The sequence below is a fragment of the Peromyscus maniculatus genome, chromosome 1, assembly GCF_049852395.1.
Source record: "Peromyscus maniculatus bairdii isolate BWxNUB_F1_BW_parent chromosome 1, HU_Pman_BW_mat_3.1, whole genome shotgun sequence".
NCBI lineage: Eukaryota > Metazoa > Chordata > Mammalia > Rodentia > Cricetidae > Peromyscus > Peromyscus maniculatus.
This window is the reverse complement of record NC_134852.1, coordinates 163,850,177-163,865,107: the sequence shown is the minus strand read 5'-3', so window position 1 is coordinate 163,865,107 and position 14,931 is coordinate 163,850,177. Positions and strand designations below refer to the sequence as shown.

The following is a 14,931-nucleotide window of genomic DNA, read 5'->3' as shown; positions in this document are numbered from 1 at the left end:
ACTAGGTGATTGGAAAGGGTCTGCACTTGGCTGTCCTGTGGGAGGTCTCTTGCTCCATCTCTTGGCATTCCTATAAATAACCCTTTATAAGAGACAGAATGGACCAGTGGATTAGGATCCAGACCCTCCCAAGACTATCTTGTGTTTGTCTGTTTCTCTCCCCTCTATTCTATCTAAATCTCTTATCCCTCTCTCCTCAAGAGTACCCTGGGGTAAAATGTGGGAGCCGGTCTCTCAGCTGGTCTCCCACACCTATCCATTCCCCTTTTTCTTTTCTAAAGGAGAATACTGTTTGTAAATTTTATTATTCCACCCCAACTCTATAACCATCCATCCATAACCTTGAGAAAAATGAAACCTTCAATATGGGTGTGGTGTCCTTAGAACTGCTTCCTGCTGTTCAGGGGGCAATGGTGTCTCTGTGGAGTCCTGTAAGAAAGCTTAGATAGTTAGGTCTCAAAAGGACTAGCTATAGAGTCTGCAGCCAGTCTCAGAGTAATGGATAAGATTGTCTGAGATTCTGGCTAAAAGTGTAGTATGATGGACCATCTCATCTTGGAATTGTCCTAAAAAATTATCAGTCTAAGGTTGATCATTGAGTAATGTTCTTAGGTACAAGGGCATGTTTCTGGACTGAGCAGAATCATTTTGTGGGGCCCCATCTTCCTTGTGGAGACTTCAGAGAAGTCTGAAGTAGTGAGTGTGTTGCTTAATCCAGAAGATTGCTTTGAACTCCCCAAATCACTGGGGCTTTCCCTCTCCCTTATCAGAGTTGTAAACGGCAAGCGACAGTCTGTTATGAGAAGACAGAAGTTTTATTTCATGAGTAACAATGGTGAGTACTCCAGGAAGTTTGCATTGTGCACTGTTTATTCCCCAGAGTGGCTCTGTGTTTTTTTTTTAAATCAGGAATAGAGTGGCATTGTTAACATCCACTTTTCTTGGCATAGATTTGAAATGAAATGAAAAAAAAAAAACCATCCTTTGGTCACATGCAGCAGAAGATCCTCCTCAGTACTGGGTGAAGTTGGCTGTGATGTGCTCATAGTTGGAGGGAACATAGTAAGCAACCCCTGGAAAGAGGCAAAGGATAACAAATGTCCATGGTGCATGTAAACTTCCCATTCCAAAACATCAGCCCATTAAGCTTATTATTTACCATGGGGAGAAGTGGACAGAAATATGAATTTGGGATGTTTAAGGATTTCTTTTAAAATATTTTTATTATTGTTACTTGTTTGTGTGTATGTGTGTAGGTGCATGCTGTGAAGGTCAGAGTTGATTCTCTCTTTCCATCATGTGGGTCTCAGGAATCCAACTCAGGTCACCAAGTGTGGTGTCAAATGTCTTTAGCAGCTCTTGCTAGCCCTGTTTAGGGATTTCTTTCTTTCTTTTAAAAAGATTTATTAGGTGTGTGTGTGTGTGTGTGTGTGTGTGTGTGTGTGTGTGTGTGTGTGTGTGTGTACCACATGTGTGAAGGTGCTGGTGGAAGCCAGAAGAGGAACTGTGATTACAGGCTGTTGTGAGTCATCTGATATGGGTGCTGGGTCCTCTGCAAGAGCAGTAGGTGCTTTTAACTGTGAAGCCATCTCTCCAGACCCTAGGACGGGTGGGGTGGCTTCCCCCTCTCTCTACCTCCCTCCCTTCTTCTCTCCCTCCCTCCCTCCTCCTCCTCTTCTTTTTGGTAAAGATACTTTATTTTCCTCTTGTCTTTGCCTTTTATTTTGCTTTATAAATATCTATGGATTTCTCTTTTCAGCCTTTAGTTTGCCATTTTATGGATCTTGTCGTTGGGGGAACCACTTAAGATGTGCCAGTCTCTTTTCTTTCATGTAGAAAATTTTGTTAAATATTTTCTCTGAAATGTTATGTTTAGTATCAGAAACAATATCTGCCACATAGGAATCATGCAATAAATAGCTCTAATTAAAGTATTTAAGGGAGAATTTCACTTATTTTTGGAAGATTTTGTAAGAAATGGGAGGGGCAGTAGGCTGAGAATCTTCCAGGATAAGAAGGATAGATGATGTTGATATCTTTTATCTTTTAGGTGTTCAGGCAACAGGAAGTATGACAATTTCATGCCCAAATATTTTTGAATCTGATGTCTTTACTTTTACTGTCCTTGTTCCCAGAGAAGGGGAGTAATTGGCAGACAAGGGGAAGAATCCCTTTAAAATTTCAGAATGATTTCTTGAGATCAAGGTGGTGGGAGAAATGACAATAATAACAGTGTTTTGAACACATAATCTGCAAAAGATATTGTAGTTAATATTTGTAAACAGTTTTTCTAATCCTTACAACAACCCAGGGAGTGGTATTTCCATTTTATTGCTATAGAGACGGATTCCTTATTTGTCTAATGTAGATTATGACTATGAGAAGAGCTTTTTACAAAGCCTGTTGCTGCAGCTCATGAATTCTGACTGGCCAGTTTTTCCTAACTATATGGTAGATGACAAGCAAAACATCTCTCCCATGGTGAAACTGGAGGATGGAGCCTGCAGGATACAGCACTGGCCTCCTGTGACTCTGGTTTACAGTCCTCCTCATGGTAACAATCAATGTCAGGTCAACCTGAGACTTAGACAAAAGCATGCCTCAGTGCTCTTTAAGTGGGAAGATGTTTCAGCATTTATGCAAAACATTCAGAAAAATTAAGGTTTTGCTGGAATCTGAGTTTCACTATATTAGCTTGTATTTACCACATAAATGCCATCACAACATTCCTTCTGTGAGAGACTAAACAGATGGTGAGGGCTGAATTTTTGATGAAGCTATGTTAGAAAGCTCACTTGTTCTAGAGTTTGGGAACCTGGACTTGGTTGTCTGTTCTGTTAAATTCTAGGCTTGTGTTTCATACAGGTCACTTTGACATCTCATGATGATGTGATATTATGAAAATCTCTTGCATTCTAAGAGACTGGAATTTTTGCTGGACCTCACTGGTAGGGTTAATAATATAACTTGAGGTCACTTAATATTTAAGACTGTTACCTTACTGAGTACTCAGCCTGTTTACTTAACCTGCCTTTCTGAGAACAGTATAAGAATCAACATACTTGCCTTGAATTTCTCATGTAATCAACTTTTACAACCCAAGATAATGCATAGATGTAATATTAAGTTCTTAAGTTATATACTCTTCCATGCCTCTTACCCAGAACAATGCATGTGTATCATTTGCTGAAAGCAGCAAATACAGAAGTTGAAAGCAACTTCCTAAAATCTACCATAAAGTTTGAAAGCATCCATTTATGGAAATTGGTTTGTAAACATTGATGATATTTGTATTACTGTTAAAGATTTCTATAAAGTATCTCATTTTTTCCTCAAGTGATACTCTCTGTGCTGTTCAATAGACACAGAGCAAAGTCCTTTGGGAGGCACAGACTCACAGACAGAGACACATGACAGGTGCACACAGCACACACAGGCCAGACAGACTGACAAGACAGTCTTCTTCAGGCAGGCACAGATTCACACTCATGCAACAGTCAAATCTGGACTTGCTCTTGTTAAAGTGGCCCCAAGGGGGATTGCTTTATTTCTTTACTTAATGCTATACTTATGCATTATTGGTTACTTGGAGTTCATCACCAATGTATATAATTCACATTACATCTCTTGGATTTAGTTACCTTCCTATAAAGAGAGTCACTAAAAATTGCAATTTATGTAATGACTACATATGACACTCAGTTCCTATGTATATCCTTATCATAAGCATGTATAGCATCACATTTGTCAAGTACATTAATTAAGGAATTCATAAATGTAGCCTTGCAACTAGAAGAAAATCATATTCCTTTGCTTTTCTTACCTTCATCCAAAGGTGTTTTGCCACTAAGGAACTCCCAGTATGTCTTGTGATTAACATTTTCAGCGATATTGTTGATAGAAAAGACAAGAAGGCCCCAAGATGTCATTCTGGTTTCAAATCTAAGAATAAAATGTAAATAGTTATCACCTCAGTTGAAGTCAGGCAACAGGAGGCAAGATGGAGGACAGATGTTCAAATGCTTTAAAGAGCAGATGCAAATAATGTTTAAAAGAGAAAATGCAAATGAGTAATGAGTATATAATCATGCCACTTAAAATGGAATTTCAATTAATAGATAAAGGGGTCTTTCTTTATATTTTCACTTGAGTAGGTTGATAGGTATTTCCATATTTAGATAGTCATGTTTTATGGATATGTTATTTAGAACAAACAGTTTAGTTTACACAGTATGCATTTGCCAGATTCCATGGGTTAATTTCTGTTTGGTTTGGTGAGGACTCCAGACTAATGAGTCCCTTCATATATGTACAATAAAACATTTCTACTCTTACATACATCTCCATGGCTCAGTTAGTGCCCAAGGTTCTCCCCTATAGAATATTACATGGCAATAAAAGGAATAGCCATCATAGACGACAGTGTGCATGAGGATCATTTGGGGATGTGTTCTATTATTGATCAACTTTGGCGATGTCCAAATTCTCAGAGGACTGTCTTCAAAGAAGCATGGTGTCTGGTGTCTTTGGCCTCATTAGGTACCTACACTAACATGCACATACGCATTACTCATATAATTAAACATAAAATATATTTTAAAAAATTAAGGACTCAGATTTTAGATAAACATATGCCAGCAAATGAATATGAAGAATCACAACTGTTTGCACTATGCATAGAAAAAAAGTCTACCAGATTATTAAATAACTGATTATATTATGGTTGTGAAGGCAATTTATTCTTCGTGTTTTTTCTCTCTCTCCAAGTTTCTATTATGTATCGTGTGTCGTTTTCATATTTACAGACAGAAGAAAAATCATTATTAAATGCTAAACTTGTAAAGTATATCCAGAAGGTTTGCATATCATGTGTCCTCTTTTTCTCCCATGAATTAGCATGTTCCCTTAGCTACTGTGATCTCCCTATTTTTCTATATTGATTCCCCTTTTTGCAAATGGTTAACATTTCATTTAATTCTCCCCTCTGATCCATTTCCACATACTACTCTTTCTTAACAGGACAGTAGGTATAAATATGAATTTCAAAGACAGTCAAATCCATGCTTGTTTCTGAACTCTGTTAGGTACATGTTGCATGATCTTAAGGAGGAGGGGGGAGGGAGGGAAACAAGGAAAGAGGGAGAGAGAAGAGATGGGGGAGGGAGAGAGAATACATGGGAATTTGAGTCCATCTTGGGGGATGGTGACATCACTTGCACCACTCACTTGAACATGGAGTTTTTGCGCTGCGCTTCTTCAAGGACAACAAGTAGTACAGATCCTCTTTTCACACTAACTTCAATGGTCTTGTTGAAGAGCAGATCAACCCCCTTCAGCTGGTTGTTTATGGTGTATATGACGGTAATGTTAGATGGTGAGGGGGGGACGGGAGTAGGATAGTCAGTTAGAGTTGGTGGCACTTCATGATCTGTGAGGGCAAAAAGGCCAAGCTTATTAAAGATTTTGGTGTTTGAGTGAGGGATGCAAAAGTCATTGTTATCAGGAACTTATCCCAGAAAAGATTTCAAGAAAATAGTAACCTTTAGGCTATTCAACAAAATACTGGGACAACTATTCCAGAAGTTGTCTAACAAGGACTCCGTGTTAGACTTGTGCTGTCACTGGGCAGCAGCACAGGGAGTCAGGCTAAGGTGTTTCACACGGTGGCAGTGGGCTTGCTTGAGTTTGGCTCCTGTAGATTCGGCACTGAAGTCTATGAGGCGCTTATAGTTTCTTCTTGTCATATGAAACTAACTAGTGGATGCAAGCGGAAGTATTTGATAAGAATAAAAAGAATTGAAGGAGTTGATTTCAGAGACTTTTTCTGGAGTGACAAAAGTTTTAGGAAGGCTCTTTATGGGCAATAGGAATTTTAAATATTTCAGTATTGTATTTGATTGGATACAAAATGCTACAAAGTAACATGTTATGCTTCTACCTCATCCTGTTGGTGTTCTGTGAGTGTCAGGCTGTCATTATTACATCCTTAAGGCTTGAGTGAATTTCATTTGTTCCTTTTCAGCCCTTCAAATAAAATCAACAATTGATTATTCATCTCCTCCTCTCCTTCTTCCTTCTCTTCTTCTTTTTGCCTTTGTGATGTAGATGAATGTAGATTCCTATTTAATACTGATTTCATTACTGTAAAGTCTGTAGTTTCATCTGCATGTCTCTCTTTTGACTTTGTAAAGAGCAGATGAGACATGTGTGATGTTTGGCAGTACATTTTTCAAATGAATGAAGCTCCCTGTTGTGATCACAGGCCATCTACCTCATTAAAGTTGGTGTTCATATAAGGAACTGAATTCTTAAGCTAGGCTCTTTGGCTATGGGCTAGTACACATGCTTGTGGATTGGAGATCATAGCTCTACCTATCTGGGATGAATTGACAAAACAATCTAATATTCCACTCAACATCAAGCCACATGCCATTGTACTTTAAGTAGCAATTTATGTTATAAAAGGGAAAGCCATTGAAAAGTTCTTACCAGAACCACAATTTACTTGGGGCACATCTAGGTAAGTCTTGCCTTTCAAGGAGGGGAGAATTTGAGCAATGGACATGGGGTTTTGGAATTTCCCCTGCTTAATCTCATTGAGTATCATATCCATAGTCTTCTGGCAGTCCCATTTCTTGATAGGTTGCACAGGTGTCACAGACAGAGCCTAGGAGAGAGGGGGCAGGCATGGGCAAGCAGAGAGAAAGAGAGGAAAGATTAGGTATGGCAGGAAGTTGGCTCTCAGGAGGGATGAACGTTCTTGCTAATCATTATGATCTTCCAGAATTCAAACTGAAGCAGCACAAGGCCTTGCCCTCTATGGATGGCCTCCTCAGGTGTTAGGCATGCATATGATGCATAGACATACAGGTAGGAAAAACACCCCATACAATAAGATAAAACAATTAAAAAAAACAAACACTTACAAATGATTTTTGAAAATAGCCACTGAACAATTATTTAGTCAATGACTAGCGTCAGGAAATACAGCCAAGACTGCTTTATATGTGAATAGTTTTTAAATGTGGAACAAGAGTAACAAAGCAAACCATAGAAGGAGCTGTAGTCTAGGGCAGCTGGACTGGCACATGTTCTAGACTGTTTTTGATTTGTGTTGTCATGCACACCTTTTGGTGGACATTTCCCAAAGCCATGTCTCCATCAGGACTATCAGTCATAGTTTCCACTGCTGTGGAATGTTGTTCTGTATGCTGTGAATGTGTGTTGTTCTGATTGGTTGATAAATAAAATGCTGATTGGCCAGTAGCCAGGCAGGAAATATATGTGGGAGAAGTAGACAAGGAGAATTCTGGGAAGAGGAAGACTGTCAGAAGTTGCCAGCCAGACACAGAGGAAGCAAGATGACAAGGCAGAACTGAGAATAGTCGCCAAGTCATGTGGCTAAACATAGATAAGAATTATGGGTTAATTTAAGTGTAAGAGTTAGTCAGTAATAAGGCTGAGCTAATGGCCAAGCAGTTATAATTACTATAAGCTTCTGAATGATTATTTTATAAGCAACTGAGGGATGGTGCAGCTGCGCAAGACACAGGAAAACTTGTGACTGCATTCTACAATCCTGGCCTTGGGATGGAATCATGTTCTGCGTTGCACTGGAGTCCTTGGGAACAGTGACTGGTGGATGCCTACACCAATCACTCCTTCCCTAATACACCAACATTGAAAGAGAAAAATCATTTCTCTTGTTTGTATATTTCCGTTGGGACTGTATGAGTAAGCACCAAGCTGTCATTGACCATCTTAAATTCCACATAGCAGGAGAGAATGAGTGAAACCATGGATGACAGACAACTAATAGTGGTCTTTGATATCATCACTTGATCTCTGATTTTTATTATGTTTTTTCTTGAAATCACTTCACCTGGCCTTGGACACACCTAGGAAAATGAAATACTAAATTGGCATTTTTAAAATTGGGCTTCTGTAACCGGAAAAATGAGTCTGGATTACTATACCAAGCAATTCACTTATTCTTGCCTAGTTTTTTTATCTTTGGGGCAAACTAGAAAGTATAAATCCTGCTTGTTTTTGGAGCGGGTATCATTTGAGAGTCCAGTGTGCAAGTGTGGAAAAGCATTTGCAAGGCATGATGTGGAAACTCATTGCATCCTCCCTTCCTTTACAGTTACGCTAACTAGAGCCACCAAGTATGGTCGTAAGCTTTGTTGGCTAATGACACATTTGCATGAAGGTGGAAGAGAAAATGGGAGAAGGCGGAGGGGAATCAGAGATAGTTGTTTCAGCTAGGGAGAGCAGTGTGGGCACTTGGACATTTGTGACAGGTATGGTCACCCTGTTAACTTTGGCAAATGCAGACCATTACTCCCTGTTGAGGCCACTTTATAAGGCAGTTTGGTCTAAGAGGCACCAGGTAGATGCTCCTCAGCAGGCAGGTAGGGAGGAGTTATGTTTCTTAAGTGACAAGAAATCTACATGGTGAGTGGTATTTGGATATGGATGAGGTCTTACCCTTTGATAGGAAAAGCTTTTATTCTCAGGTATAATCTACCAGAGTGTACCTAGAAAGTGATGAAATCCCAAATAGACGTTCTAAGCCAAATCAGCAAAGTAAACAGTTCTGCATCTGGCACTAAAACAATCAAACTCCTTAGACAAGGTTAAGCACGTGGCCTGACTTGCCAAACCCAGTCTTAACCTCATTCTTTCAGCCTGCCTGCTTTCCACAGGAATTTGTAGACATGAGTTCTGGGGATGCTTTTGTATGGGTCAGCTGTGGGGAAAATGTTTTGTTTCATGACAAAATCTGGCTTTGCTCTTAGTCACTTCCACATATGGTATTTTGGACTGGTGATTTGTCTTCATTCTTACGTTTAACACTGACTATTACATGTGCTGTTTGGACTCTTCCCTAATTTTTAGTCTGTGGAGGTTACCAACACCTCTCTCTCTCTCTCTCTCTCTCTCTCTCTCTCTCTCTCTCTCTCTCTCTCTCTCTCTCTCTCTCAGATGATTTCCTTCTAATAGTAACTGAGAGCTACATAATATTATACTTCCCAGGGGCTCAGGAAAGAAAACTACAAAGGGCGAGGAGTATTTTTGGGAAATAGAATCTCAGCACACCGAGCTCTTTGGTCTGCTTGCTTTAATGCCACTCGGATAACATCCTTTATACACAGTTCTGTTCTCGTGCCTGCCTCCTTTCTTGCCTGATTTCTCTCAATATTTATCTATTGCTCCCTCTAAGTTCTATCTTAATTCTCTTGTCTTAATTCTGTCTCATCTAGGTCCTTTTCATCTTGTTCTTACCCAGCTAGTACTTACCTATCTGGCTCTTCCTCATCTTCCATCTTGTCCACACCTTCTCTATGGTCAAAATCCTCCTTATCTCTCTTGGTTCTCCGCCTCTGAGTTCTCTATGTTCCTCCCAAGTCACTCAGGAATCCATTTATAAACCCAAGCAATAGCAATCCTCTGGCAGAGGAAGGTCATCAGGCTTGAATTCTTACTGGGTCATAAAGGCAGGTAAGAATTTTCCTCAGGCAGTGACCACCAGGCTTTATTTTACAATCCAAAATGGGAGTGTCAAAAGAGGAGGTCAACTGAGTGCTAGTGACCAGTTAGTATATCAAAAAGGGGATCTATATGTTGTACATTCTGAGAAGTAGTTAGGTAAGAAGTTAGGGGTCTATAAAGTTAGTAAGGCTGTAAGAAAGGAGGGTCCAAGTTAAATTGCGTAAAGTAATTACTTAAGATCTACCTGACCTAGGTGATGTCTCCTTGTGGAATTTACCTCAAATCAGGTGACTAGTATGTGGTGGTCTGGACTATTATTTCTGTTAGTCCTTGATTGTGGTGAAGGGAGATATCTGATTCCAGTGCTGAAAGGGGAGAAATGGATGGGCTGTGGGGAAGGAAGCCTTTCCTGAGGCTGTTCTCCAAATACCTTGAATGTGTATGTCCAAAGAGGACCAGTCCACACTGTTAGGAATTCTTAGGGAAAAATCAATTGAGAAAGCTATGAAGGCACACATGATTTTCATAACAGAAGACAGCTGATATATAACAAACCAAATAACACCAAATGCTCCTCGGAATTTGTCTTCCTCTGCAGGAATTCCTTGACCTCTCAGGTAGTGGCTTTGCCATAACCAGCTGAGTTCTTATAATCTATTCCTGTGACCCATAGGAGATATATCTGCTTACCATGGATGATTCCTGCTCTAGTGAACAGGGGCTAGAAGATGGTGATGGATTTGGGGCTGTCAAGGAACATCTTTCCTAATTTAAGCCTGGAGATATGTGAGGGAGGCATAAAATGAGCTACAGAATTAGCTTCTTGGACTTGGCTCTACTATTTACTGGGTTATTTTTATTATTTATTTATTTGTGTGTGTGTGTCTGTGTCTGTGTCTGTGTGTCTGTGTTTCTGTCTGTGTGTATGTTTGAGTCATCTTTAGATTACTTAGATTAATCATTTTAAATACAAACCAACTTTTTTATAGGTAAACATAAGTGGGGGAAAAGGTCATTTTTCCTGGTAAGCTTGAAGCAGAAAATTCCATCAATAAGTTTTTTGAAGATCTGCTTTCAAATCAGTATGTATGCATCAAACTTTCAATAGTGTATGACTGTTACTAGTAACTGTTTATTATTAATAAACCCTCAAAATTCTTGATTTATTTGCTCCATTTTTCCAAGAAAGGAGGATGAATTCTTTTAAGTTTGTCTTCACATTTTATCTATGAGCTAGCATATACCTGCATTTTGCCAGTGGAGAAACTGAAGCAAGGTGGTTCAGGAATTGACCCCAAATCACATTAATTGGAGTTTCCCAGGTGTGTTAGTAGACACAAAGTCCCTTGGTGCTACAGTTCAGGCTTATTATTCTGTCCTAAATTAGGAGCACATAGGATAGGTTTACCTGCATGCCAAGGCCAGTGCTGTAGATGTCTCCAATGATGCCATCATCTTTGATCCTCAAGCTGATATTATCCACAAGAACCTTCAGTGCCTCACCAAACAGGTCTCTGTAATTTTCCTGAGAACCTACAGGAATCCTGTTGTACATGCAAGTCAGGGCCAAGGTTGCTACTGCTCCTGTGTCTGAAAGACAGAGGAAAGACAGATCCCCACCACAATCACCACCACAGCCAATGTTCACCAGGTGCTTATTGTGATCTAGTGACAGGACCTCCTTTAGTTCTTGGGATCACTAGTGAAACAGGATTTATGAGTATCTTCATTTAAGAGATGAGGAAGTGGGAGTTCAGAGCAGTAAAGGAACTGCCCAAGGCCACACAGCCAGGAAGCAGGGCCAGGCTTTAAAACAAATGTACACCACTGGACAGCTCCAGACTTTGAAACTTTAAATAGTGTAAATGGCAGTGTGTTCAATCCCACTTCTTTCATGTCGAGGTTGATCTTTTGAGATGTCAGCAGTTCTGGAAGGCACAGCTGTCACACCTCAGTGAAGGCATCTTGGTCTTCCCAGCACAGCAGCCTGAGTCTCTTCAGCATTTGTAGTTTATGACTGTTTTGCTCTGTCAGCTTGCTGTTGAGGCTTGTGGAAGTGAGTGAAAGCCTGAGATGATATGGCTTGGAGGGAGGCAGAGGGCCATGACAGTGAGTCCATGCCAGGGGCCCCAACAGAGGAAAGATCATTACACACAGAAAGGTTGAAAGAAGGAAATAGCATCACAGTGGAAAAGGATTCCATTCATAAGCAGCCCAGTGTGGGTAACACAAAGGGATAAGAAGGTCCCTGTGTTGGCTTCAGAAAATAGCTGTTTGTAGAAAGGGCATTTGCATGGAAAAAGGAGAAACATCTTGAAATATACAGAATATGGGAGAATTGGTATACATTAAGGAGTGCAGGGTAGGGGTGAGGCAAGACATCTATCTCCATTTTATTTGAAAATAAGTTCTAACTTGTGTGACATATTTATTGTCCTACTGGAGGTCTGTCCTTAACTCACAAGTCCAACAAACATTTGTTCAATGTTTTTCATCCACCCCCACCTGCATGGCTCCCAGCTCTACCTCCATGGAAGGTTTTTCTCCTTTGCTTCCCCCTCCATCACTACCTCTTGTCTACTGTGACTCTGATACTCTCACCTTGGTCAGTGCCTGATGGCATCAACTTACCCACATTGAAGGGAGAAGACTCCCTCATCAGGGTCTTAGCAAAGCGCACTGCGATGGGTAAGGTTGCCTCTGAGTTCTTCTGGCACAGTGCGAGGATCGCCAGACTGGGCCCATAGAAGGCTGAGGCTTCAGCACCTGGGCCTCAGAAGACAACAGAGAACCATCCTTAGATTAACACTCACCACACTGGAGATGTTTTGAGTAGCATAGACTGGAGCTTTTAAGTAGAAATCACTAGAAAACCTGTCACCACCAAAAGAGACAATATTGGCAAAGGATGACGTCAGTGTTTCTCAGAGTAAGAATGTCATCTGGCATCTGAAGAGAAGAGGGATGGTGCTGACCCTGGGGAGGATGGTGGCTGCCCAGGCCATGCCTGGGGAGTTGGCTTCTCTAGCTCATGTTGCCTGAGAACTGAGTGTCTCACTGGTGGGACTATCAGAGTACAGGCAGCCTTGTTTCTCTTCTCTCTGACTTTTCACTCTTCTCACTTCCATATTTTCCTTTCATGGTTAAAAAAAATCTCAGGAAGGACCCTACCCCCCACTCTTCCCCCCCTCCCCACGAGGTCTTACTTGGAGACACCCAGTTCTCCATTTCATTTTGCAGAATGGATACTTTATTTCCAGGGTCTCGGCATGAGGAGCTGAGCGCCATAATGGTGAGCGCTAGTTGCCCACTTGTTAGGTCTATGGAAAAGAGAAAAGAATTATGATGGCAGGCATTACAGGGCAAAGCACCACCCATGGCTAGACCGAGTGTTGCACTTGTTTTTTTAAACTATGTATTTATTTTTATTACTCTGTGTGTGTGTGTGTGTGTGTGTGTGTGTGTGTGTGTGTGTGTGTGTGTGTGTGTCTGTGCTGGCCACAACACAGAGGTATGTGGAGGTCAAAAGGCATTTTTGTGGAGTCAGTTATTCCTTTTAACGTTATGTGGATTCTGGAGATCGAGCTCAGATGGGGAAGCCTGTGTAACAAGCACCTTTACCCATGGAGCCCCCTGACTAACCCATCTCTCATCTGCTGCTCACTACCTCTCTTTAATGTTTGAGACACTCTGTATCCCTGGCTGGCCCAGAACTCACTCCTGCTGAGTGCTGGGCTTACAGGTGTATGTCACCATGCACAGCGTCTCCCAGCCTTATATATTCAAAGCCTCAAATCCAGGATTTGGATTTTTCAGTAGTGCACTCACATCATTTTAAAATTTCTTTTTTTCCAAAGAAAGAAATATGGAAATAAGTCTTTGAAGAAACATAGAATGTAGTGTTGTCTGTGTGACTCAGTGATTGCACAGTGAAGCTAATTATTTCTTATGTTTAATATATGCTAAGAAAAGAATCCGTGCTGTCTGTTTAGAAAAGAAAGGAGAAAACCCATGAAAGTCAGTGGAGACTTAGAGGCAGAAAGTAAACTTTGTCATGCACCTATTGTTACTGTTTGTGTCCTTAGAGAGCAAGGTGAGTAAGTGGCATCCAGTGACTTGTTCATAAGCAGCAAATTTGGAAGCAGAAGTGTCTGCTTTCTTCCCTGAGTCTGGAGCTCCCTGTGCATCCCTCCCCTCTTCCCTGACTATTCCAATGTCACATATGTTTAGCTACAGATGTTCTTCTGCTGTGCAGGGAAAGGTGAGTGAATTGGGGTGGGCGATGACAGAGACCTGGGGTCCGGGGTAGCCTGTATGTGGAAGATTCAGGCTTTGGGGAGGGGCTCCAGTGTCTAACCTGCACTGTTAGTGGCCATGAGCCTGTCAGTCAGGAGCTTCTGGGCCTCCAGATTGTAGGCACCAGCCAGGTTCATGGCAATCAGGATGCTGGGATTTGTGAAGTCTGACTTCGTCACTGACTTCTCCATGAGCACTTGTAGGCCATTGACCCAGGGCTGCTGTTCTGGCGGGACAGCTGAGAAAAGGAAAGCCACTTGCAACACCCCACCACTCATCCCTCATTCCCCCAGCCCTCATCCCTTTCCCAGAAGTGTCGTTCCTGTGTCTTCTAGGCCTTTTAGCAGAAGGCTTGAGAGATTTGAGGAGACAGAAAAGAAATGCAGAAAAAATCAGCATTTTTCTTTAGAGGCTCATTAGTCCTTACATCTTCTCCAACAATCTTTCTCTTTAAAGTGATTTTTTTTCATGTGCTAACTTTGAGCAGTACATCTCAGAAGTATTTAACATGATTTCTAATCATTTCCTATAAGTCTCTCATTTCTTTAGCATTCATTTCCCTCTCCTTCATGAAGAATATTGATGATTTGAGGCATCATCTGCTCATCAAATATTCATACCTCCCATGTAGTCTTAGTTACCACTAAGTATCTATCTTGTTCCAGCAGCCAACATTCCTGCAATCATAATTCACTATCTCTTGGGAAAAAAAACAAAAACCATATGCATTGACTTGACTCTCCAAGAATTATTCTGTGAAGTCATGAAAGATGACTAAGTCTCCATCCTTGACTTATGCCTACCTCTTCAGAACTCCTATAGTGATTGCTGTTCCACCCCTCTCTCAACAGTAGAACTGTGCCTGAGATCTCTGCCTCTCTGGAGGGAGACTGCTTCTTTGCCATTGGAATAATCACCATACTCACAGCAAGAGCTTTGGGTGCTGGTTCCTGCCACAGCCCAGAGAACATTTAGAAGGTAGAGGGTAAGCCAAGCCATGCCCTGCTTTCTTGTGCTGTCCACGTCTCCCTTTCCACGAACACCAGTATTTGCTAATGAGGTGTGCCTCTACCTTCTCTTGTTTCACTTATTTTATAAAACAATCTGCTCCAGACCCAGCCACTTTTAAATACCTACGCT

The 14,931-nt window shown here is 41.1% G+C and overlaps 1 protein-coding gene across 1 annotated transcript; it reads right to left on the bottom strand.

Annotated features, from left to right (window-relative positions):
* Window positions 1-794: 794 nt before the first annotated feature.
* Window positions 795-14,897, bottom strand: LOC121824869 (cobalamin binding intrinsic factor). The gene is made up of 9 exons (XM_076560233.1): window positions 14,718-14,897; window positions 13,853-14,029; window positions 12,702-12,815; window positions 12,127-12,267; window positions 10,904-11,085; window positions 6,490-6,667; window positions 5,227-5,428; window positions 3,824-3,942; window positions 795-1,073 (listed from the first exon to the last, which is right to left on the bottom strand). The coding sequence occupies exons 1-9, from the start codon at window positions 14,788-14,790 to the stop codon at window positions 1,012-1,014; spliced, it is 1,248 nt and encodes a 415-aa protein (XP_076416348.1). The 5' UTR covers window positions 14,791-14,897; the 3' UTR covers window positions 795-1,011.
* Window positions 14,898-14,931: the final 34 nt, after the last annotated feature.